General features: G+C 47.3%; 1 protein-coding gene across 12 annotated transcripts in view; it reads right to left on the reverse strand.

Moving 5' to 3' along the window:
* DAB2IP (DAB2 interacting protein) overlaps nucleotides 1-26,312 on the reverse strand; it is a 216,833-nt gene that overhangs the window by 8,079 nt on the left and 182,442 nt on the right. For 10 of the 12 annotated variants that reach the window (XR_014896561.1, XM_085310844.1, XM_085310846.1 and 7 more), the window contains 9 exons: nucleotides 23,261-23,405; nucleotides 20,404-20,548; nucleotides 15,760-15,996; nucleotides 13,048-13,249; nucleotides 12,260-12,438; nucleotides 9,936-10,809; nucleotides 6,933-7,085; nucleotides 2,432-2,634; nucleotides 734-821 (listed from right to left, as the gene is read on the reverse strand). Coding sequence is in view for 11 of the 12 variants with exons in the window: in XM_085310844.1 (XP_085166970.1) it covers nucleotides 734-821; nucleotides 2,432-2,634; nucleotides 6,933-7,085; nucleotides 9,936-10,809; nucleotides 12,260-12,438; nucleotides 13,048-13,249; nucleotides 15,760-15,996; nucleotides 20,404-20,548; nucleotides 23,261-23,405 (2,226 nt within the window). In the remaining variant the exon portion in view is untranslated. The remainder of the gene's footprint in view (nucleotides 1-733; nucleotides 822-2,431; nucleotides 2,635-6,932; nucleotides 7,086-9,935; nucleotides 10,810-12,259; nucleotides 12,439-13,047; nucleotides 13,250-15,759; nucleotides 15,997-20,403; nucleotides 20,549-23,260; nucleotides 23,406-26,312) is intronic. The other 2 variants (XM_085310843.1, XM_085310847.1) reach the window with 2 other exon arrangements.

Raw genomic sequence — 26,312 nt, forward strand, 5'->3', positions numbered from 1 at the left:
GAATCTGCATAAAACCATAATGGGGCAGCTGCTGTAGTCAGCTCAGAAGCTGTGAAAAAAGGAATCCCAAGCAAAGATGTGGTTTGTGGTTTGAGAGCTGAGATTGAACTGAGTATGAAGCACCAAGCAAAGCTCTAAGGGATCCTGAGTCAATGAGGGTACAATCCTTCCACAAATTGAATGGATGTGACTAGGGCCATCCCTGGAAGGAAGAGGGTGCGTACTGCTATATGCTGACCTTGTGCATAAGGCAAATCATCTAGCACTGTCACAATCCCATCTTATTCTCTAGCTACAGCCTTTTCCTCTTCCCATCAGCTCCCTTCATATCCTGCAGGTGACACACCTTCCACAAATCTGCCTCTCCATCCCAGCGTGATGCATGCATTCTTCTCCTGCATGGCATTTCTTTGGCCCTTCTGTCACACCATTTTCTTGTCAAGATTTTATTCCTGCCATTTCTTCTCTGCTTTGCATACTGCCACTCCCCACATCCTCTGTGTTGCCTGCCAATCTCTGAGGCTGGAAACAGCCGTACAAATACAAATGCTGTGATAATAAATACCATCATGCTCAACTCTGATGTGCTCTTTCACTGACTTCAGCTTGGTGCTGTTTTTCCCATGCCAGGCAGTCTTGCTGTGCTTGACCTGACACTGCAGCATGGCAAGGGGTTTACCTATTGGTAGACTTACCCTGAAAGTTGCTGCAGTTCTTGGTATCAAGGACTTACCTGCGCATCAATAATCTTCTGTTTGGAATCCACAGCAGCCTGCATTTCTGCATGGTCTTTCTTTAACTCCTCCTCAACTGACATCAGTCTGGCAGCAGAAYAGGCAAGAAAAACACATGCTTTTAGGATGCTGAGCACATAGCCCTCATTTGCAAAGTGGTTTGTACAGTTTAAGAAGGTAATCTGAGTGCTGGGAGGAAAAGGGGCAGGGAGAAGGATCCTGTAGCTTTATAACTTCTCATCTYCCTGGACTTCTGATAGTACAGGTTGGTTTGGAGCTGGTGGCTTTATGAAAAGCTATCTATCTTCTTTAGGAGAGGGGAAAAAAAACAGCATATCCAAAGCACTCCCAAAGAAAGGGCACTAACAGCTCAGGGTATGCCTGATTGCCTTGTGTGCCCCACAGAGCATTTCTTCATCTGCTCTGTTCAGAAAATTTCTCTCTGTCTTGCAGCCATGCTAAGCCATGCGTGCTCCTAGCTCTTGTGCAGCCTGAAAGTGACCCAGGAGGCTGTTTTTACCACTGAGGCAAGATTGCTTTGATCACTTTCTAATTGGATCAAACACTTTGAAAGGTAACGGCCTTTTGTAGTAAGCATGCAGTGTCAAGAGTACGTTAATTACATTTGCTGGTTTCTGTCACATCCAGCTGCCTAGACCTTAGTCTTACACGTGTCTAAATCAGCCACCCAGGGTGAATGATTCAGATCATTTCCTTATTTAGTTCTTGACACCAGAGAAGGCAAAGGGGTGATGTATGTTTCTGAAGCACATAGCAGGAGTGCRAAGTAGCAGAGAAGGTAGTCTGCAGCTGGACCAGGCCTTGTATAGCAGCCTCCATCATCCATAAAAGGTTGAGCCCTCTCATTTGAAACTGCAACTCTGAGGCATGCACTGAGATGCTCCCAGTACCTGCAGCTGTGCATTCAAGCACGAAAGGGACACACATTGGCATTGGCACTACTTCTTCTCACACACAAACCAGTATTTCAAAGGCGTTTTTTCCTGGATGTTAATTCCCTAGACACCTCTATAATAGACTGCCCAAATGCTTATGTGAAAAGCGAGAGCTAATTTATGAAGGCACATTAAAAGATGTAAGTTGGTTTGGCTCAGATAAAGATCAATCTAGCTGGACTAGAAAAGTCTTATGTGCCGGAAGAGCATAAACACCACATTACRCTGGGTGGGAGAAGGGGGTTCACAGCTATGAGTAATGGGATGGTGATGAGATCTTCAGCTAAATATCAGAACATTTCAGTTTTCAGATCTACTTCTGAGACAAACRGAAGAGCCCGCCTGCCAGCTCCTCTGAGAGCTAGGGCTGGTTGCCAGCTCTAAGTTCCCTCCCAAAATTCTGCCTCTAAGAGTCAAGAAAAATGTGAAATTTTGCTTGTCCCAGATGACAGTGTTGGGTGGGACCCAAAGATTTAGGGTCTGCAGTGCTGAGGCTGGGAATCCTACGGGGGCTGTAACCCAGAAGGGCAGGGAAGGAACAGACACTGAAAAACCACATGGGAAACCTGGCTCCACCTCCCCCCCCCCAAAAAAAAAAAAAAAAAAAAAAGTTCTCCTGAGCAGGGGTCGGCCCCAAGGCCAGTCAGGCTGTGTGCCTGCCTTCCTCTGATCCACACTGTGTGTGAGCATGCATGAGCGAGCAAGCACGCGCATGCGCGTGCACGCACAACTTCCCTGTACCTGCTGATAATGCCCTTCATCTGGATCTCCTTATCCTCCTGCTGTCTCCGGAGCCGCTCCTCRCTTTCCTCAAGTCTGGCCTGATACTCCAGCATCAGCTTCTGCGTTGTCTCCTCCTGGCATTTGAAGCGTGTCTCATACTCTTCCAACTTCTTGTTGGAGATGCGAAGCTTGTCCTGCAGCACTACTAGATCCTGCTGGTACTATAGTATGCAAGGACAGACACAGGACAAGAAAACATACGTGGCATGTTACCTAGTAAGGCTTTGCCTTTGCCAGGATTTCCCTGTAACCCAGTCTCGCCCCTTTCCTTGCACTGGCCTAGCTGCAAAACTGCATCAGATAACCCTGTGTGTCGCTGACACCTCTTCACTCCTCTTCTCCATGCGGTGTTAGGAGCGATGGCACGGTCCTCCTGGATAGCAGGTCACTAGCAGGTTCAGAGAATGGGTGGTTAGCAGAGTTTGGCATTTCACATGGGGATGCAGGTTAGGGTGATTCAATGGCAAATGCAGCTGGGAATCTTCCTCAAATGAACAGTGCAGGGCTAAACACAAGCACAAAAAGCTGCATTGGTGGGGTTTTGGGTTTACACATGAGCTCTACAGTCTAAAGCAATAAACACAGGGTGCTTCAGAGTTACTGAAGGCCAAGCATGAGCTGTTAACACTAATTCCCTCTTTGCACCCAGGGCAGGGATGGGCGCACAGCTGCAGTAACTGACATAGGCCAGTCTAGTCACAGAGCAGAGTGGTCACAGTTCCCATGAAGTGCCAGGCAAGTCCCCAAGCAAGGAGGGCAGAGCAGCTGCTCTGGGGTTTTAGCAGCCCAGGCTAACTGCGCAATACGTAGCAGTGCAAGCTTTGCTTCAGTGTAAGGCTACACTGGCAGTCCAGCCCGCCGAGACTGCCAGCACAGTTGTCAACCAGTGCATTGTTTTTTTTTTTTTTTTTTTTTTTTTTTTTTTTTCCGGTCAAGTTCCACTGGGACTGTCAAACTAATCTCATGCAGCCATCAATCAGCTGCCACTCTGTTTGATCACTTGCCCCTTGGGTGGCTCTAATTCCACCTAGTGTCTCCAGGGGATTTGAGCTAATACGTAGCCAGCCGTCAGCAGACTGTAGCCCACAGAACCAAAGGCAGGACCAGGTTCAACTCTCAYGGAAGGAAATGGATGTCAAAGAGGCTCCTAACATGGCACAAGCTGTGCACACTGATCAGAGACTGCGTGAGCAGTACTGCATTTTGTAGCCCATCATTATTTTAAACAACACAGTCAGATGTCAAACCAGGGTTCAATGGGAGAAGAGCTGCTGCATGAAGCCAAGACCCCACAGATTGTACTATCCATACACACGGAGATAAAATCAGTAGCAACAAAAGAATAAAACAGTTACAAAAAAAAGGAGAGCTTTCTAACTCAGTAAAATTGGGTTCAGCAGAAGCATAGCATTCAGTACAACTTGCTTTGATAAAGGAAAACTCCAGTGCATAGCTGTACAAGAGAAAAGAGACTGCAATTTCAAAAACTTACCTTTGAAAATGGTTAAAAAAAAAATCTCAACAGCCCTAACCCTTAGAATAATTAACATGGAGCTGATATTTCGACAAGCTGCTTAAAGTGTGAGAGACAAGAAAGAATCTGATTCACGAGRATTTTTCAAATATGGTTTAAAGTGGCGTAGCCACTTGTAACATGAATTCARTTCATGAATTGACAGAAATGTGCTTAATCTTGTATTTGTTAACTGAAAGAATGGCTTTTAATGGGTTTGGCCATCTCCAACTGKGTAAGCATTTGAACAAGAAACCTGTTTGTGGCCAACCTTTGAGAAAGTGCTGAGGAGTTTTACTAAAAGATCAGCTCTTTATCAGAGAAGAACGCAGCCATGCTGCTTCACGTGTACCAGTATGTGTAGCAGTCAGCCAGCTCTCCAGCTCATRTAAATGCACCCATGCCAATATCAAATAATCTAATATCAAACCACTCCACCAACTGACTGGCTGAGAGCAAAAGTAACTGTGACTCACATGGACTGCAAATTTATGAGGCTGATGGTCTCCTGAATTGCCAAAGTATTCAGGCCATGGCAGGCAGAGTGGGAATGACCTATGAGCTCCTTCTGTCTGGGCAGACACAGTCACAATAGAGCACTGCGGTTTTCCTTTAAGCAAAGCTTTCACTGAGCCACTGAAAAGACACAGTTTGCACATGTAATCAAATCATCTGGAGTGTTTTTATTTTGGGGGGGGAACGGACGGACGACACAAACACCCATACAGTTGCACAGAAGCAGTACATTCAGATGGAAGGGAGTTGCTCAAACAGGAAAGATTGAATACCTACCCTAGCCTTAAAATAGCAGCGTAAGTGAGCTCAAGTGATAGCAGGAGAGGCCTCAGAGACCGTAGGAGTCGTTCCTGTCTCTAGAACACTTGTCTCATTCTTGGTTACCATTCAAGTCTTACGGTAGTGGGGAGAGAGATTATGCTAATGGAGAGCTTTTAATGCCAGTGACTGATATGACAACAAAGTAACAAAAGATGCTGCATGGGAATGAGACATCAGGTTCCTGTGGGGGAGACTATGTCAGAACTTTTGGCAGGGAGGGACTTGCTGCAATACTGTCAGAATTTATAATCCTGACATGGTCTACCCTGACTGAGCAGGGCCCAGTGCTGGCAAACCCCTCTCTGTGCAGGACAGGGTGAKCCAGGGGCTTCCCAGGGGACAGCGTCTCTTGGGCTGGCATGGAAATACAGCAGTCCATGTGAGTCCCCACCTGTTAAAAGTTGAGCCCATTTCACAGGAAAGGTTGCCAGGAAAAGGGATTAGCGACAATGCTTGGCATGCACRGTGTCCACACTGGAGTGCCTTCTGCCTGCCTGTGGGAGTTTGCACATTTGAGCTGGATTTGGCCAGCATACATTTCTTGTTGTGTGGCTCTTTGGCATTTCACCTCACCCTCCAGTTCCTATGCAAAAGGGAAGCCCATCACTCTTGTTTCTACTTTAGATTCAAATGAGCACTGAACCGTTTTTGAAGCACTGAAGTGATCAATGCAGCAATGCCATACATACCAGCCTGACAGCACCTTCTCTTTCATTTGCTGTCTGCTGGTGACTCTGTTATGGAAAAGAAAGAGCTCTACCTTCTGTGCTTAAGTCATATTCTTATACATCTGGAAACAAAGCTGCTGATTACAGAATTTTTTTCTGTGTCAGCTGCTATCTGATCAGTGCATGTCTCTGTTTTCACGAGAATATCTAAGGAGGAGAAAGCCAATAAAAAAATGCATTGAACTCTCACGAACAACTGCTGTATTTTTTCTTGGGGAAAACTGGGAGCTTTCTTCTTGTATGTCCAGTCCCTACTACACCTGGCTTTGGCATTTCACTAGAGGTTAACAGATAACTAGTCCCAAAGCAATATAGCACAGCAAAATTAGAATGGGAAGGTTATTCYTACAGAAACACACACAGGACTCTGCTGGAAAAAAGGTACATGGAAGGTCATGTCTGCAGTTCTAGCTAACCTGGTGTTAACTCATGGCTGATGAGACAAAATGAATGCACATTCAGGAAAGGTCTCAAATGCTAACTGTGGCCTACTGCAGATGTCCTGGCAGTGCCAAGCTGCTGAGAAAGCATCTTGCAGAAGAAGCAATTAAAAAAAGATGGGAAAGTCTCAACTCGGACAGCAGCATCCTAATTTCTAACCCTATTTCTTGACCCTTTCCCAGACATATGCAGTCTTTTCCATGCTGCTCCCACTCCAGGCTTCTCTGGGAAGGAGGGAAGGAAGTAATTATTCTTCCTTCCCTCTATTCCTCCAGCAGTATAGAGCCTCTCCACAAATGCAGGCTCAGACTGAATACTTTAGAACTGACTCCCTGACAGAGCCACAGACTGGCCAGGCCCTAATCTGCATGACTTAACTATAAGCTTGGAGCAATGTCACTACATCAGTGAAGGCATAGGCCGCAGTGCTATATTCAAGACCAGAATCTGGCCTTAATATTTAGGTCTGTTTACAGCTTTCTAGTGTGAAAGCTGCTTCTTGCCACATGTCTTTGTTGTGAGGCATGAAACCGCCACTGTCTTACTCCCTTCCCTGTTTCCTGGGTATGTTTGCTTCACTTTTTAAGCTTTCTTCCTCTCCAGCAAGGGGGGGAGTAGGAATGGGGAAGTAACAGGCTTYGGCTGGCTGACTTCAGGTGATGTCCCAGAGCAGCTTCAGCAACTGATTCCTGGCTCCTGTTTTTCTTACTTGGTTTCATCAGAAGGTAATCTGAGTCAGAGAGCATGTGAAGACCTCCCAAGCCTTCCCTCTGAAGTGCTCTGCAGTGCGGTGCAGCAGGGCACAGAGCAGCTTGTCACCCCTCTCTCCTGGGCAGCGAGGTGCCACACAGCCCACCTTGCCCCAGCATGCTCAAGTGAAYAACAGTTAAGGAAACCCTCTCTCTAGTTAGAAACTTGTTTCAATCCAGTCAGGTTTTACCTTTTCTGCTTGGCTGAGCTCGTCCTTATTCCTGAGCTTATCCCTGTGCTTGGAATCTGGGTCAATGCTTTCATCTTCTAAAAACTGCATGTTCATATTCAAAAGCCAAGCAGCAGTGCGGTCCAGGGCACTGGGGTTCACAGGAGAAGGGGCCTACAATGAAACATACAACCATGACAAAAGAAAAACCTGTAACAGACATGATCGTGAAGCTAAAAAGAGAGAATATCCTTCCAGCCGAGCCCTCTCCCRTGCTGCTCTAACGGCAGTGAACAGGTTTGAGCTACCAGAGTGGTCTGGCAGGGAACAGGAACAATTCTTGTTAATGCAAATCACATTATTTTAGGTCAGTAATGTCAGACAGCCCTTGGTGGGCCCGGTTCTTCTGTCTGCTATCCCCACAGAACACTCCTACATTTTGGACTTCACTGAAGCGGTGGAATCCTAGTTTCTAAGCAGGTCCTGCTGCACCTCAGAAAGATATGACCTGTCAAAGTGCAAAGCTGCAGGCAAACAGACTGGCTTGGAGATTTCATAYGCACAAAAGCAGATTTGCAAACTGAAATGCTACTTTTCGTCATGCTGGTGCCTTCTCAGAAAATTGGATGAGAGTCCATAGTTCCAGTGCTGGAGATGTCTGAGCGCTCAGCATCTTAGTAGTTCATCTGTAGACTTGTTCATGCAGCTACTGGAGCTGAAGGAACCATGCCAAGAGTGCTGTTCTGCTATCAGTGAGCTAGAGCCACAGCTGCTGCTTTGCCTTCCCAGCCTGGGCAGGGAGGGCAAAGTTTGAGTTTGCCCTCAAACAAACTCAGAACAAAATCAAACTCAAAGACCTTTGCCTGGGTATTTTCTAGGCACATTACAACCTTGAAGAAGTGATCCTGCAGCTACTTCACCCATCCTGGCTACCTATAAACTGCAGTAAATAGCTTCTCAGGCKGAGCACAAGGCATGTTGGATGATCCGGCCAAGATGAACCCAGTTAACAAGTCAGAAATATAAAGGACTGTCTCCTCCATTCACATCTTCTTTTTGGACTGTGAAGAAACACAGCCCCGGTCAGCAGCAGCAGCAGAACAAGAGATCCTGCACTCTGAACAAGTGGGGACTGGTTTTAATCACCTCACTGGTGTTGGGAGATTTCCCATGCCATCTTCCACTCTGGTCTTCTATTTCCAGAATTTTAAATCTGAAGTTTCAGACTTGGCTCATGGAATATCACTTGCTGTAAATCCTCCTCTGACTTTCTGCTCTTTCTTGCATTTTTAGCTCAGGCATTGTACCTGCAACAACTGCTCAGATTTTTGGTTATGAGAAACACTGGCAATTACCACTGTGGTTCACTTCAGCAACATAAAGATTGTTGGTCCAAGACTACCATTTAACAGAGCTCAGACCACTGTGCCTGAGTCACTGTGCCCCTTTCTGCCTTATCTGAAGAAGTGAAAAGGAGATTGATATGGCCTGGACCATTTTAAGCTCAGTCCAATAGATGCAGTCACAGAGGTGGAGCGCTTCTGGCTGGCTCCAGTGAGCTGCTGGGAATTCTACTGAAATAGCCACCACATGAGATTACTTTGTAACAGCATTAAATAGTACCAGCTATGAACAAGCAGTTTCATTATGATTTACAGATGCTTCTAACAAAATACGCAGATTAAGGGTAGGACAGGCATTTTCAGGTCTTGAGCTCTTTGGAAAACCTTTGAGAGGAGAACGAGGTTGGATGAAAGATTTGCAAACACAAATTTGCCAGAGCTTTTCAAAGGTCACCAGCAGTTCACTGCTCTCTTTTTCTGGAGGAAGATCTTCTACCRAACAGGCTCCTGCTTTGCAGAGCTCTGATCACTCTGTACCTAATGAGTATTGATCCACATTATACAAATGCTGCTACATGGCGTGCTTGCTAATGTCAGTGCTTACGAATCAATAGTGTGAGCGCAGAACAGCTCCAGATCAGGCTGATAAAGCATCCTTTAATGGGCAGCACTGACAAAGGCCTCCATAGCTGCTTTGAAAAGGAAGGGTAGTTAAACCAATTCTCTGTTGCTCTTTCAACAGTGTTCTGCTTACAGGGACCCTTACTACTAGGTTGGAGCTGAGATGAGCTCCTACCAGTTGTCCATATTCTCTGGGTTTGTATTACTTTTAAAACTCTTCCTTTAGGYCCTGAGAATCCCTACCATGTTGATTTTCTATACAGTTCCCTAAAAAGGATTAAATAATCCCTAGGAAAAAAACTTACCCATGCCAAGAAAGTCAGAGGGCCCTGGGCCTGTGACCCACTGCTTTCACTTTTAGCACCATGAATAGTATGATTTATTTCTGTGCAGACCAGCATGTGCTGTGAGACCTGAAGCACTGCAGAGCTCTGCATAACAGGAACTTCACTCTCGATTGGAAAAACACTTCTTCTGTACCATTCTTACCTCCCCAGATTCCCTTACAGGAGGGTCTAAAAGAGCAAACGGAAGTGTCCAGGAGCAGTGCAGCTCTGGTGGAATAGTAGCAACAGCATGGAGACTCTTTATTTACAAGAGAAGATTAAGACCTGGTCCAAGTCCGTGACATGATGCTGGATTGACTATGGCATGGGATGATAGCCTGCACATGGAGTGGCAAAAGCAGTGACGAGATGGTAGAGCAGGACAGAGGCATGGCTGCCATTGCTCTTGTGTTTCCACCAGCTACTGCCTTGCAGCAGTCACACTGCGATGCGCCACACAATGGAGGAATGCAGAGAACAAACACCAATGCGTCTCCTTCTGTGGAGGGCCTCCGCCTCAGGCCAAGCCAAGTGCAAGAGCCAAGGTACATCCCCATTCGCACATGCCACTATGGTGCTGGCACTGATAGTGTSACTCAAACCAGCATGACATCCCCTCCCATTGCAGCAATCCCCACACAGCCAATTTTTTCTCCAGATTCAGGGCCTGACCCCAGCCCAGTCCCTTCAACCCCCAAGGCTGTCTTTCCTGGGTCCAGCCTCCAGGAACTAACCTGTTTGTGCATTGTACGCTGCTTCATTTCAGGGCTGTCACCCTTGGAGGAGGAAGATTGCTGCCTGAGGCGGGCACCACTGCCAGGCCAGTCGGGCGAGGAGGACATCATACTGCCGCTGGAGGGTCTCTGGTACTGAACCGTGTTCAGCAGGGAGGGTGGTGTCCTTCCCCGGGTAACAGGTGGAGGTGGAGGGGGCGGTTGGTCTATCCGCCTTTGCGGTCCTGCACTGTTCTGCCGTGGCATGGTGGGCTGGCCACCCTTCTCCGTCAGCGAGAGCTGCCGGCGGGCCAGCTCCCCTGTCCGGCGGGTGAAGTCCTCGCTGCTGGCAGGAGCAGCGAAGCCATGCTTGTTGGCTGTCAGCTCCTCACTGTTGCTGTGGGAGCTGAGTGAGCTGTGGCACTCAGAGCTGGAGTCGCCCAGACCACGGGGTGAGAGTGGCAGCCCAGCTGCCATCTGGTACACAGGATTCTGGAAGGACAGGGGTGCCAGAAGCTGAGGCCGGCCAGGAGCACTCTCGCCACTCGGTGTGGTGGGGGTCTGGCCAACCCGACGCACAGTGGCCATGCCTGTCACGCTATTCTGCTGAGTCCGTGTGGTCCATACTCCCTGCAGCTGCCCGAGGGATGACTGACTGTCATTGAGGGAGTCAGCAGTGCCAGGTGCATTTGCTCCACTGTCCAAGAGCCGATTGTCCTGCAAGTCCACCATGGACAAACTCTTGCTGCCATTAGACATCTGCACGTCGGGCTCATTGGCCTCTGAGTAACTGGAGCTTCGGGCAGGTGAGGGTTGAGCCCCAGCAGACCTTGTGACAAAAAACAAGTCCTTGTTTTCAGGGGTTGGAGATGGTAACCGTGTGAAATCTATCAGACTGCGGGGAAGTCAGTGCGTAAGGAAGAGGAGAGGAAAACAAAAAAGAAAAAAAAAAGAGTTGTGAATGCTGCACTGGAGCAGGAAAACGTTATCACTCAGAAGAAATCAGCATGGCACAGCTTTGTGGGAACAGGGATATATAACCAAATCCCCTGCGGGGGAGAGAGCCAGGGCAAGTAGGCTAGGCCAGGCCAGGCCAGGCCCTGCCTGCGCAGAGGGACAGTGCAGCAGGAGTGCAGGGAGGACAGAAGAGTGCAGAGAAGTCCTGGGCCAACCCTGTAGGAACAAGCAGGTGTAGACAGGTGAGCAAGGGGGTGTGAATATGTGTGACGGAAAGGGCTGCACTGTGCATAGGAGGCCTTCACCGATGCACCCCCAGAGGCTGTGCCTCACTAGCTGTGATCTGCTCGTCATGCTGTCCAGCATATGCCACTGTCTCCACTTCCAGGTTGCTGTATCCACTCTTCTGTTCCCTGTTTATACCTACACAGGAAGCTCTTGGGGGCATGCCATCCAATATTTGTACAACATGGAGCACTGTGGGGTCTAGATCCATGTCTAGGCCTCCAAGGATCTATGCAATGCAAATAATTAACAATTATTATAACTCCAGCTGTTGCTTTCTAAACAGCAGCATAGCTAAATCCTGCAACTGAAGGTTATCCACTCTTCCTCCTGCTGTAACAGATTCATTCATGCAGTATTGATTTCAGCTGTGTAAGAAGAAAGCTTTGCAGTAGCTTAATGTRAATAGCCTCTGATCAAAAATGGTGTACTATAAGCAGGTATTTGGGAGAAAGCGTATTGTCAAAGATTCTCTACAGTTTTAAATTTAAATAACTAGACCTCATGCTGGGAAGCATTAGAGATGAAAGCTCTGATTACAGCAAGTCCAGCTCTGTTGTTGCCTTTCATTCCTAATGAAACTTAAATAATAAGTAGTTTCCACTTACAAATTAAGTTATTAGCAGTCTTTCAATTTGCGTAGGCTGTACTTCATTTTTGACAAACAGAAACACTGTAGGTCTGCAGCAGACTAATCTTTCCTATGAATGAACACACTTACATAACTAGGCCAAAAAGTGTGTGAATCACTGCTCATTAAAAATAGTATTATAAAAACTGGACAAAATAGAATGGAATTGATTATTAAGCCTCCTAACTTGGGAACTGTTAGAAAATGTTCAGACTCTCCCTAATTCAGCACATGTGTTTTGGATAAGGCCAATGTTATACATCTTGCTCACTCAAGAGACCTAAAGAATTTAATAGTAATAGTTACCACTGACTGACTAACTATATATAGTATCTGTTTTGAAATCAGAAAGCCTAGCCAATGGATCAGGTGACTCCACACCACACCTTGTTTTGCCTGTCCTCGAAGGGGCTTGGGTTTTGGTAGTAGCTGAATATTTGGTCTGTGGCCAGGCCACTTCTTATGTTCTTACCCAGATAAGTCATTCTCTATCACCATTTTCTGTAGCCCAGCAGAGATGCTGTTGCCGGCATTAGGAGTAGATGCAGTGTGATCAGCTGTGACCGAGACCTGCACGCAGGCTGGGTTACTGAGCGCTGAGTTGACATCCCTCAGAATCCGAGGCAGAGGCCCAAGTTTTGTTGCAATGCCCTGGGGAGAAAGAAGGTTAGAAATATTACAAACATCTTGCTTTCTTGTTAGAGAACTGTGGTATCTGCCAGTTGCTAAGCAGTCTCTGCAATGAATTATTTGTTAGTAGCATTAATTTTCTCCATCATTTACCCCCATGTTGAGGCTATGGATTGCCCCAGGGCATGTGACTCCAGAAGCCATTTGCTGCTGTGGGGCGGAAGGAAGCAAGCATTCTTAGCAGAAAGCGTATTACAGACACAGAAAAAAGACAGCTATAGCCAGGAACCTTTTTAATTAAAACTAAATTTTTTGAATCTGCTGGGATTGACAAAAGGGCTGATGGTCAACAGCTCTGCTTTCTCATCCCATCTGCACCTCCATCTTCACCACCCTTCCCCCCCCCGGCAATGTGATAAACAAAGAACTATATTCATCTGCATCAGAGAGATGCAAAGAATAAGCTACTTCTGCAGCATGTGCAAATGCCGTGGAAGTGCTAAGCATTAGTAACAGCTATGCTATGCACAGATACAGCTAATACATCGGTATCTGCTGGACATGTGGGAGGTGTGTGGTGTTTTGTGGCCCAAACACCCAGCACTGGCCAACTGCACTACCCCCATATACCTGCTCCAGTTGAGAAATGACTTCCCAGAGTAGCGAGTGCAAAGTGGAGAGTTCCCGGCCCAGGTCAATGTAGCCTTCAAAGCCAGCAGTGTTTGAGATGGTTTCTGGATTGGAAATCTCCAACAGAAATCTCTGCATGTTAGTCCATTCATGTTCCAGAAATTGATTCATGAAGGACATATAYTCCTCTTTGCTGCCAAACCTGTCAAGACAGGAATGTGAATCTCAGCTAAACCCTGTAAACAGAGGTATAGGCAACAGAACAGTCAGGTACATATGTAGAGAATAATGCTAGAGCCCTTCCTCTAGCATCTAAACTCTTCCAAAACATTTGATATCCCTAGGTTGCTAGCAAGCACCTACCTTTTAACTTAACTGGTACCTCATTAAATATGCAGCCAAAATAAAGTCCAGTATAGTCCAACTAGGTRATCATCAGCATGGGATCTGAGCAGCAGAAATAAACGTGAAGGCTGGAGACAAGGTATGGCCTCCAGACATGTTGCTGGAAATAAAGTGATTGTAACACTCAGCCTAGTTCGGAGATGAAAAAATAGATCTGAGTCATTGACCCAGGCTCTTACTGCTGCTACATCTTTCAGCTTTCAAGGCCAAACTTGATTTTGCTGCTTTGGCACAGATCTGTGCAAATCCAAACTTCAAGTTTGGAAAAACAGAAATTTTCCYTTTTCCCCCTCCTCTGCAGCATTTCTAAAGAATCCAGAATTCACAGGAAGGAGTATCCCATTACGACCCATATGGTCTAGCATCACCAGGGAACTGAAACCATCACATCTCCAAARTGCTGCATACTCTCATTCCCAGTATGTTATGACCAACACCCAAAGGCCCTCTGTCTTCTGCCTCTAGCCAACACTTGCAAAGTGTCAGAGCTGGCTGAACCCCCAAATGCTGCTGCTGCCTTGGTGCATTAATACAGCATGCCACTTCCGGCAGGCCTGCTGTCAGGAGGATCAGTGTCTCCACTGCCTCTGAGAGTCCCAAAGTGTAAAAGCTCACAAGATGAGGATCTGTATGGCATGAGAATGTGATAGGCATCAAGCTCTGAATACACTTAACAGCAAGATAAGGGGAATTAGAGGGACACAAGACAGATGATTGGGCTGAACAGTCCATTTCAGAGTAATGACAGTATTGATGTGAAAAGTATTTAGTATTTAGCTTCTGTTTTTTGTTAACTGGCATAAGGGTCTAGCAGCCTAACATTCAGTCTCAGGAGAAGCCTCTGGTAAGACTGGCACCAGTGGCTTCTKACACCTTCCCTCCCTCCCACAGGCACAGAAGCTAACTGTAGCCCTGCATGTCGCAGTCGTCCCTGGCATGACCGCTCTGGGGATCCCCTGGAGATCCACACCTGCAGCTGGCTCAGCCTGTTTGCCCCTTCAGACTCTTGGCACCCTCTTTTCCCCTTCTACCACTTCACACAGTCTCTGCTCTCAGATGTCTTTTTTAGAGCAGAGCAGAGCTGGTTCAATTGTACCAGCAATGGTTCCTGTTGTGACAGGGACAGCAATTGTGTGAGGAGAAGCTTGGCTTTGTGCGATCTGCAGGACAGCTCAGCTTGATCACTTTGGCTTGACTAATGTCAGCTTAGTTAGAGTCTCTTCTTGCAAAATGCGGAAAATCTGAAAACCTTTTAGATGGGGATTGATCAGGAATAGGGAGAATTTCTGTCATCTAGTGTAACACACTTGTATGTCTTCTGACTGTGTGTATGTGCATGCGTTCCTGTGAGCGTGTGTACTAAGCTAGTTTCCACATCTAAGAAGCTTTAGATGGAAACTATCCATTCATATTTCCAAAAGCTCATCACTGTTATCAGAGCTCAGGATAAGCAGCTCAGAGCTGCAGCCAGCGGAAAGATTTTCAGGAATCTCTTGCTTTGTTTCCATCAAACCTATGGGTTTAGTTAGAAATTGATAATATTCTCATTCTCTTTTCATGCCCTCCAAGTTCAGACAACCACATCTGAACAACAGGAACGGTTCCAGCGCACACTGGATGGAAAGAATGACTCCTAGTGCTGCTGTTTGGAGCTTGCCCCTGCTGGTGCCTCTGCTAGGAAGTAGCTAGTATACTAGCACTGCAATTACAGGACAAACTTCCTGACTCTGCCTGGGTGTTTCTGCTGTGGCCCAGCCTGCTTTTCTGCATGGTAAGAATAGGCTGTTTTCCTGTTCATAAAACATGCTGTTTTGGAAACTTAAATGATTTCCCAGACCTAGCAGTGAGGGAACAGCTCCCAGAGAGAGATGGGGAAAAAACAGGCCTTTTCCATCTAGGAGAGGAGTGGCCAGTGTAGGATTCCTGATCTAGGAGCCATTGCTGTACTATGTGGTCAGTGCTGGGTCCAGCTCCTGATGCAGAGAAGCACCTACAGTACAGTTCGGCTTTGCTGCTAGTGCCAGGATCTCTTCCAAATTCACTTTTCTTTCAGGCCCTGCTGATACTCCCACTGGATTATCAGCTGATACTCTTCTTGAAGCTRCATCCTTGCAGCTTGGGCTTGCAGCACACTAGCTTGGGACTTTGCTCGTGATTGCTGCTGTGGAGAGTCTGAGCTAGCCACCTGCAGAGCTGCTGCCAGTGCACTGAGTCTCTGCTTTGAATCCAACCAACCTACAAGTCTGGAATTTCTCTGCTCCTCTTCAGATCTCCTCCTGCCCCTCCTGCTCCTGCAGCCCAACTTACTTGGCAAAGTTGGCGAGGTTCTGGGTGACCTTGGCAATAAGGGTCAAAGTGCGTGCAGTGCGGTCATCCGGGTACTCCTGGAGGAGACTGAAGAGAGAAGGGGACATGATGGCTGGACAGAGGAATCGGAGGAATAGGGAGGCGCTGATCAGACGCTCACTGATGTCTGGGCGGCCACGATTACTGCATTCTTGTCTCCATGAGGCGAAAACTTCTTTGAGCTCCCTTGGGAAGACACTGAAATGACAGAATGTTCAGAAATGGTAAATTCAAGGCTGGGGGTTCAAGCTGCCACACAGCAGTAACTAAACATGGCATGAATCAGCCATTGGGCATGGCACTCAGACACGCTTACAGAGCCAGAGCCCTCCACCCTGTTGAGCCACAGTAACTCAACAGGCTTTTGCCCTTTTTTTGCAGAGCTCCCATTAAAAGGGATTCAAACCACGTAGAAGGTTTTGAGTCTGTGCCCGGGACACTGGCAAAGACAGCGGCAGTACCTGGGGTCACTGGCACAGCTGCTGTTTGGAGGAAGGCTGTGCAAATTGTAATACTCTTGTTCAAGCATTTGGGTCAAATTCCACTGTGACTGGTATAACTGCAGAACCTCACCAGAGTTATTCCAGACTTGTAAGTTTGCACAGAATTCAGCCTGGCTTTCTTAAATTGCACAGTTCCCATAGGTAAAACAAACTCCAGCTGCAGCAGTCCTTATCACTGGAGAACTTGCTGCCTCTTTCTTCTCGGGCCCTCCCCAGCTCCCTGCTCCCACCTTATCCTGTTCCCATCACATAGTGTTTATTCAGCTAGATAAACTCATACGCAAGAGCAGGCTGACAACGGCTCCCACCGCACTGGGTCACTGGCCTGCCAGGTCTTTGGAACAGAGCCCTTTCCCCCTTCTCCCAGGAGGCTGCCGTGGCCAGCAACCACAATCTTTGTTTAAAAAACAAAGCTATTTACCTACAGAGTTGGATGGTATGAAAGCAGACTGAGGAGGGTGGCAGACTCCATTTTAGGCCATAAATCATCTTAGCAAAGGGCCATTTCAGAGGACAGTTTCTCAGTTTTGCTGGAGAGAATAGCTGGGATAAGCAAAGTAATGTGAACAGGCTTGTAACAAGCTTGACTCCTTCTCTGGTCTTGACTGTCCTGTGGCTGAATCTCACATAAGTCAGAAAGAGAAAACTATGTGAGTTGCACAGCCAGAAATGCTGCCCTGGTCTCACACTAGACAGCACRCTGCCAAAAATGCTGTCAAGTAGCAGCAAGAACAGAACAGGAGGCTTTAAAATGAGGCAGCAGTTAATTAAGAGAAAACCCAACTGTGCATGCTTCCGCTGCAGCAGTGCTGCCAGCCCTCAGACCTTCCTCCTGGTGCCAGCACTCCCCATCCTGTGGCCTCCACTGYGCAGGGCTACAGATGCTCACTTCGCAAGCCCAACCGACTGTTCCTCTCCACAGCTGTGGAGTTCGGGAATGGTTGGGTTTTGTGCTCCATCACATGCTCTGCAGCCAAATGTCCATGGCCTCTAGTTCTGTCATCACTACCTAAGCTAGCAGCGTAGACACTTCAAGAGTGGCCAGGCTTTATGGCTCCCACTGCCCTGMTGCAGCACATGCAACACTCGCCCCTTATTTATCTGTGCTGTTGGTTGGCTGAACGCTGCACTGGCCAGCGGTGTGCTCCAGATCTGGGGGCTCCTGCTGTTAATCCTGGCCAGCTGGGCACCTCTGCAGTCTCCTTCCTGGCCATGAGACTTTTGCCATTCAGTGCATGGGAAGCATCTCAGTCTCTGTGCTCAGGGTTTCTGAGTGCTCTCCATCAATGACCTAAGGGGTGACTCTCCGTGGAAGCACTTGGCAAATGCTGCCATCATGTTCAGCTCTTGCTCAGAGTTGGCTTCATACTTCCACACTCTGGAGCTTTTACTCTATGTATTATAAAATAACACCAGCCACTTTCTTTGGCTGCATAAGCTCTTTTCTGTCTTTGGCTTAATCCAAACAGTTGGACAAAGTCTTTTTACTTCATGGTATTTGCCCATAAATACTAGACTCCTCTGAGCAATGTAAGGCTTGAATGATCTGGACAGGTTGCACAGTTACTGAAAAGTAAACCCTTGAAAATGTATGCACCAGATGCATGCAGCCCACGAAGTACTGTTCACTATCGCAGGCTGAGAGACTATAAACGTTTAATTGTATAACATCAGGCAAAATCCAGTTATTTGGCTTTACATGACAAACGGGTCCATAATTCATTACCCAACTTTCCAGTAATGAGCTTCCACATGCTGAAATTCTGCTTACGTTGAAACTTTCCAGATGTCCAAATTATGTCATAACAATTTTCAGTTATTGTAAACCTCTTTCCTCTCTCTGACGCTCTCCAGCAGATGAGCATGCACACTCTGACACTCTTATTTAAAGCAAGATTGTTAGCTGTCAGGATACCTTGGCCAATCCCAAACACTTATCATCAACCCAAATAATCCCCAAGAAGCACTGAGCATACAGGACTGAGAGAGAAACACAGCAGTAGCTCTGTTGTTTCGGCCTTCCTCCTAAAGGGAGAGCTGGCAGAACAAACTTCCCATGCATTCTTGACTTTCCTTAGGTCATTTTCCAAGCCTATTTTTAGATTGATCTTTTAGCATTGCTTTGGTTATTTTTAGGAGGAAACTAATTCAAACAATTATAATCCAATGGTAACTAAAAGCAGGGAATTTCTCCTGGGAAAGCAGTTCCTGAGTCAGAGAATTATTAATTGGCCCACGATAGATACAGGCTACCTGTAGAGAAATCTGCCCTTGTGGTAGATAAAAGAAAGCCTGAGTAAAAGTTTGGCTGCTTGYTCTCTCTCTGCGTGATATCAGGAAAAGCAATTCCCTTCCTTCCTGGGCTTCAATATCCTAGGAGATGATGCAGTTTTCAGGCCTCAGCACAACAGCTGTGATGAGAAAAGGAGAAGTCTTTATTATGAGAGACTTCCTCCAAAATTATCCTTACTTGATGTTTTGCAACAATGGTTTTGTCACAAAATACATTAATAAAAACTAAGCCCAGAGTTTTAAGCAGAAAGACTACAATTCCAGCATTTTTATTTCTCAAATGGGTGCACAAGCCCATTTTTTGTCCCCTTTCAGGTTATCTTCGAAGGCAGCATCTATAACAGACCTTATGGACTCCTGGCTCCTAGTCCCCAGTGCTAGCAAAAGACAACATTGTAAGCACAGCCAGGCTCGATGGTCACCTCCACAACATGAACAGGTAACTAACTACCTTACTCCAATCCATTTTGCTTATTCAAACCTGTCCCAACTAGTTGCAAGAACCTTTACCTACCCTCCGAAAATGAACAACTGGGAAACGCCTCAAACTGCATTCCAGACCTTGTGCCAGTGGAATGGTGAATTCCCCATCTCTGCCTAAGCAAGCTGCCACGCAGATGGGAGCGCGAGCGTAACCCAGAGGAATGGAGGACACTGAGCCAAAGAGCAACTGAGAGTCCAGAGAGAAAGTAACAGCAGCACCCTCAGAGCTTCATCACTCTGCAGCCAGAGAACATCTGCCTGAACAAAAACTCCAGGTGCTGAGAGAGCAGGCATGAGGAGTGCCACAAACCTTCCCTGCTGCAGAGAGGATTTTGAACTACATGATGCTTTGGAGGCAGGGGAATGGAGGAGACAGCAGTCAACTGAAACYTTAAGCTGCAGTATCTGCTCCCATCATGCAGAGTCCATGAGTCTGGTATGTTTGGCATGTGTAGAACTGTTGTATGGGTATGAGACCCAGGACATGCATTTTGGCCCTTAATTCATGACTTTCACATACAYTGGGTATCAAGCACCTCTCTTGAGTTGTTCACACCAGGAAAAGCATTTCTTGWTCTCCATTCTTGACTCCATTGCCCCATCCCAATATCTCTGCTCCAGTAACCCCTATCTGTCCCTGAAAAAAATCATGGGGGTCAGCAGCRCTGTTGCACCTCCAGAGCAGATACTCCAAAAACTTGGACAGTGCTGGAGCTGCTGTCTCTCCTTCCTACCCATCCCCACCATGTTCCTCTCCCTGGCCGGTGCCGCACCACATCTGACTTGTAGCAAGCCGGTTCCCGGGCAGGCCCCAGGGAGGGCAGAAGGGAAGGGTTCACCCATAGCCACACACCTTTAGCTTGCCTTTAGGTTCTGCAGAACTGCATCCCCAAACAAAACCAGTTCAGAAGAAAAATCTGTTCTTGACAAATGTTCCACTGTTTGCAGCCATGGCTCACAACAGCCTTCCTCAGTTCTGTGCCAGACACACAGGAGTCTGATGAGGTATCGCGCATGTTTGCAGAGTTCACCTGAGAGTGTGTAACCCATGGCATACCCTGGATGCCAGTCTGTGTTCACCTCAGTTCTCGTCTCTCAGAGACCAGTGCCTTGGGGCAGGCTCAGACAGCAGTCACAGGGACTCCCCTACATCCTGCAGGGAGTGCACAAAGCCCTGCAGCTCTTATCCAAGGCTCTATGAAAAGATGTCTGTCAGCACAGCTAAGAGGTAGATACCAACAAGCTGATGCTACACTTCTCTACAGCTCTGCTGCTTCTACAGTAACTAAAGACATGTGGAGGGAAGTGACACCTGTGGGATACTGACCAGTAAGAGTTGATGATTTTGCAGAAGGCCAGCTCGCAACACATTTTCAGGTTGCTCTGATGTTCAGGAAGGTCCGAAGATGAACACTTACTGGGATCCACCTCACAGTTTTCATCTGATTCATACAGAGCCTTGATAAACTCCCCTGTAAAACAGACAGTCAGTGATGGATTTTGGAGACACTAGAGAAGCAGTGTACAAGCAAGATGGTTTGTAAGCCCCAGTGCTCAGGGAGTTAGCCCAACCCCTGTTACATTGAATGAACAAAGCTGGGAATATGAAAGTAACTGAAGGTAGCTCCCAGGGGAGGTTGTGCCCCAGCCAGCTGTCAAGATCTCCAAGTGGATTCTGCTGCTGGGAGCAGCCTGCATGGCCTTGGAAGTTCACAGAACAATACAGCAAGCCCTGCAGGAAGGCACCCAAACTCCTGACGAGCAAGTTTTATCCATCTTCCCAGCTGGCAGCTCTGTCTACATGGCTGTGGGCAATTACATCTTACACTACTGTGCCAAAAGACCGCTTTGCTCAGCCTGCCCTGATCCCTCCAGATTACAGCAATTTCAGAGATGTTCCCTTGRGCTACTCCAGCAGAAAGTATGTTGGCAAGTTCTGTAATTATTTGTAAGATGTCCTGCTATACCAGAYTCTGCCTGTTACAGCACCCTGGCACTGATGAGCCAATGTGATTCACAGGAAAATAGGTAATTAAAAGGAAGAAACAATTTTCCCGGTTTACTTTGAGCTAAGCATTGCACAAAATTAGATTAAAATATTTCTCGAAGTTTCCCTGCACTCCCRTTTGCTGACTGGCTGTTCCTCACCCTCCCAGATTTGCAGAGCAGCCCTGCATTGCAGCATCTCACCCTCATGTCGCCATTTATCCCARCAGACAGTGGGCACCGATCAGTGCCACCCGGGCTGAGGTGCTTCCCACAACTTCAGCACACATCCAGCTAACTACCTGGGAATTGCAGCTGTCCATCCTGGTTAGCACACAGCATTGGCTGGGGAGACAGCGTGACAGGATACTAATGGGAATTAACAGGCAGTATTTAGCTACTTTTGTGAGTCTTGAGCTAGCTGAGGATGGACGGGACCCCTCAGAGCGGGCATCCTGTGAAAAGCACTTCCCTGCAAGGTCACACTGCTTCACAGGCTGCCCTAGGCCTTGCACAGGGACCTGCAGGCTTGGATGCTGCTCCAGCGGAACGGTTTCCATTTGTTGTCTTCTAGTTCCAGTGGGTTTGCTCATCTCCTCCTGTTCTCCTGCTTTTTGCCCGCTCTAGTCTGTATTCCCCTTCTACTGCCAAAGCAGATTTTAATTATGTACCGGAGAGCCTGTCCAATGTATTTTCAGCTCCTCCACGGAGTTCAGGAGCCTCTCTGCTCACCTGCAGGTGATGCCTGCTGTTACTGTCCTGCCCTATTACTTGCTTGTGCTTCAGGGTTTAAAGGAAAGTACTATACTGTATTGTGTTACCTTGTGACATAAGATGAATCATTTCACTACATAAAAGGTCTACACAGAATCAGCACCCCTAACAACAAGCAAGAACCACAGGTTCCTCCTATACTAGATGAAGCTAGCTTAGCAGCATTTGCATTGAGCCCTGAAAGGAGAATATTATGAAATTCTCTCATTAATCTCCTGGCTTTTTAGAAATTCTGTGAGATAATCTAGTTACAGACTTGCCTTCAAACAGAAAGCATTACAAGGCAGAAACAAATACTACCACTTTTCATCATCTCGCAGGGTCCATTGGTTTGACTGGCTCAATGATCTCTCCTTCCTCTACTTCATTATTATTCTTACGTTAATGAAGTATACATTTTTTTGTTCCTTCCTAAAATTACTCAAATCCATTAGAAGGAATCCAACGTACTGAAAAATTAACAGCTTGATGGGGATACCGCTCGTCCTACTGTAAGGATGTGCATCCGATCTAGCTGCCTTTGGCTGAGTCTAAGACGTAATGCTTCAAAGAGAGCCCCTCCTCATCCTGGTGTTGTCTTGGCTGTACACAGCAATTCCTTCCTGTCCTGAAGCAGAAGCTCTAATTATTTTGTTTGCATCAGGAGAAGTATTATTTGGAGCCATAATCATAGCCAACCCTTTTAAAAAAAAACACCAGGAGGGTTCCTGATGTGAACCGGGAAGCAACTCTCATCACTGTAATTTGGGAGATTTCACCTGACTCACTAGTACTGGGAGTAACTGAGCGGGGAAAAGGATGCGGGTGCAGAGTCAGGGGAAGGATTCAGTTAGGCTCCATGACACTGCCRGTGTGGAGAGAGAAAACTTGGCAGGCAGCATGATGCCTTCAAATATCAATTTGTTATCTCCTCTGRAAACAGATTAAAGAGCTGACTCAGCAGCGACCCTCACCTGGGAGAAGGCCGCACAGTGCGGCCCGTGGCTGTGCCCCATGCTCARAGCTGGGTGTGAGCCGTGCTGGCGGCACGTGCTGCTCTGTGACTAGGCTGGTGGTACAGCCCAGCTGCACTGCCTGCTGGTACCCCTGGGCTTGCGGCCTGTAACTCTCTGGTAGCTTCCAGGACACCTGTGCTTGACTTTATTTTAGGCAAACTGCTTGCAGTCTTTAGGCTTCTGCTAAATTGCCATAGAAACCTTCAGCTAGGTAAATGCTGGTGCCTCTGATACACTGAAGGCCATCAGTATGCAGCTGATGTTTTTTCCACAGTGTATCACAGAATCACAGAAGGGTTGAGGTTGGAAGGGACCTCTGGAGATCATCTAGTCCAACCCCCCTCGGCTCAAGCAGGGTCACTTAGAGCATGTTTCCAAGGATTGTGTTCTGTGTTCTGTGGGTGAGACTTGCCAAGAGTCTGTACATACCTAAGGCATCTTGCAAGTATTTCTGCCCCACCAACTTCAGGTATTCTTCGATTGCTTTGGTGGCCAGTGTATTCTCCCTGAAAATGAGATGCTCATTCTCACCACAGCGATCAACTTCAGACATCATCAGGTCAGTCAAGAAATCCTGGAAAGCAAAGTCCATGGTGGGTCACCACGTACTGACATATGCTTTGTTTAGCAGAGCAGGCAGCATACACTCCTTCTCCAAAGAGGTCTCATCTTCTTAAGACACAAGAAGGAATGCACRTGCTGTCGGTGACCCTCTGTGTACACATTACATTATTACAAGCCTTTTTCTTCTTTTCCTCCAACCTCACAGAGAGAAATAAATCTCTGGAGAAGTCACAGCTATTGCACTCCAAATATGTTATTTATTCCAGTCCTGCATGATGTTAGCATCTCCATCCGTACCAGTTTTTAGGTAGGTCTCATCTCAGCCTCATGTTTTGTATCAGGAGGATGTTTTCTCCACTGTTAAGTGACTGTTAAGTGTGGCTGCATCTAACTGCACTGGTTGCAAAACAAGGGCATACYTCTATGTCATGAGCTGTGCCCCACAGTTAATGCCTGAGAATCAAGYCTGTAATGTGCATCAAGATGCTCAAATGTCCCATTTACTTAGTATACATGCAAATAAACAGCACTGCTATACTTCCATCTTGGGCACGTTTTTGGTGTGATATGCGTAGAATCAAATACCATGCAATTTTATCATCATCTATGCTGCACAGTAACAGAAATGGTAAGGAGGAGCAAAATGCATGCTGACAGTTGCCCTGTGCATCAATTTGGGCTCTTTGAATTGTAAATTCTAATACAAAAACAACATTTCAGACAGAGCTCCATGTCTGCTGCAGTGAAGGTGTTAACTGACTGGAGAGGGTCACGTGCTCTGACTCACCCCATGCATTCTGCTGAAAATCCACTGTGTGGTGTAATATTTAGTATGGTGTAGCTACCATTAATGCAAGACCACGTAGTTTTTAAATGCTAATGCATATTCAGTTTCTGTTCTCTACACTGCTAATGGGAAAAAACCAACTGTAAACCTCAGCTTAGCTCATAGCTGTGCTGATACTGAGGAGCTGACCTCTTCCCACCCAGCACCACTCACCTGCATGGCAAAGGAAGCCAGGCTGATGATACTGTGTAAATGATGCACATTATATCTCTGACTGTTTCCTCATGCAGAAAACAGATAAATTTGCATTTACTTACATAACCAAAGACAYTGTTTTTAAACTGCCTTCCTCTAAAGGAAAATAATCTGCTTGGTAATAACCCTTCATTAAGGGTTATCTCTTTATATCTCATGACTGCACTACATGTAGCTCATTTTGGGACACAGATAGGAGAGCTCAGAGCTCAGTCCTGTCCTCCCATCCCCTTGCCAGAGCGCAGCTCCTCAGGGGCCAGCCTTGGCCTCCTGACACGTCATGGCCAGGATTCAGTATGCTTCAACCCAGCCTCGGGCAGACAGGACCCCCAGGTGCCATATCCTGCCAGCAGCTGCCTGGGAGATTTGCAAAGGAGGCGCGAGCTCCATCTCTGGCCGGGGGAGGGGGGTATTGGGTGGTTATTTCTCATGTGGATGCCAATGCATTAAAATCTTAATCAGAATTCAAGAAACAACTCCACTGGAGTCTGGCGTATTCCGGACACCTTCCAACCTGTGCTGAATCCCAAGGGTGACCTGGCAATGGTGGCCTCTTCCTGGGACTCACTCCTAGCTCATTTCTTGCTCAAACCACTCAGTGCTGAGGCCCTTCAGCAGTGTGCTTCTCTTCCAGACAAAGGAAAAATCCAGGCTGCAGTCAGATATGTTTTACATCTAAAAAAAGGGGAGGTGAAGGGAGAAAGGCTGCTAATCTCTCTGCAGTAACAAGCAGTACGATTCCTCCCATGACGGCTGGCAGCAATACTACAGCTCACCAACCAACTTGACTGATGGCCTGCTTGGCTTTTTCATGTTAGGAAGATTAAATATATTACTGGCATAGAAAGTAAGTTGCATGCAGGACTGTTTTAATATCCACCTTCATCTTTCCCAGCATCTTGTGTAAAGGCCAGGTTTGCACAGCAGCTGTCTGCAGCAACATGAGATTCTGAGCTGTGTCGACAGCCAAGAGGCTTTTGTTCCTCTCAGAAATTAGTCTTGTCATTGAGTAAGAACTACAAACGTGCAGTTTTATGCACAGAATGATTCAAAACTTGCACTGCATGTGTGATAAAAAGCCAGCACCACCCCCCCAGTGGGTGAACACAGGAAGCCAGGTACACTCAGAGATTCAAACTTTCCCTTCCCCAGGGACAAGACATGTAGTAAAATGAGTTGCAACRTAACAGTGTAGTTCTGAACATCTTCAAGGCACAGGGCAATTGTCTCTTAATTCCTAGCAAAAGTTTATTTTTGTTTAAAGACAAAACCTAGCAGAAGTCAAGTCAGAGGCACTCAGTGGGGCCTATGGGGGGACACAGTGCTCCAGCCCTCCCCCCCGGCAGCAGCTCCCTCTCCTGCCCGGGGCTGGGCCCACACCRCTATGCAACACACCCGCGCTGGCTCCGGGTACCTTCCCTGCTCCCCTCCAGGGTGCCAGTGCCGGGACCACCTGGCTCCGAGCGCAGAGCGGGAAGGGCAGTGGTCCTGGCAGGCCGCCTCGCTTGCGTAGCTGCAGGTGGCATCTCAGACCCACTGCCCTTCCCACTCGCTTCACTCGCCAGCGGCACTCCACRTCCAGCCAAAGGGGCTGGCACTGCCTCTCCGGAAAAATCCCGGTTTAAGAAGAAAGTGGGAGGCCCTGAACAATCCCTGAGAGGCCTCAGGGCCAAAGGCGGAAGACAGTTCTCCTCCAGGACTCTGAACCATCCCGCAAATCTGGACACAACGCGGCTGTTCCCCAGCTAGCTCTGTGCTGGCTTACGAAGTCCCCAGCCCTTTTACCCGTCGCATTTGGCGCAGCCTTTCGAGACAGGGCAGACGACGGCGCTCGGAGCAGAGCCTTGGCCGTGCCCTCGCGGGCCGGCCCCGCGG

The sequence above is a fragment of the Rhea americana genome, unplaced genomic scaffold (genome assembly GCF_003343005.1).
Source record: "Rhea americana isolate MKP2758 unplaced genomic scaffold, rheAme1 scaffold_328, whole genome shotgun sequence".
Classification (NCBI taxonomy): domain Eukaryota; kingdom Metazoa; phylum Chordata; class Aves; order Rheiformes; family Rheidae; genus Rhea; species Rhea americana.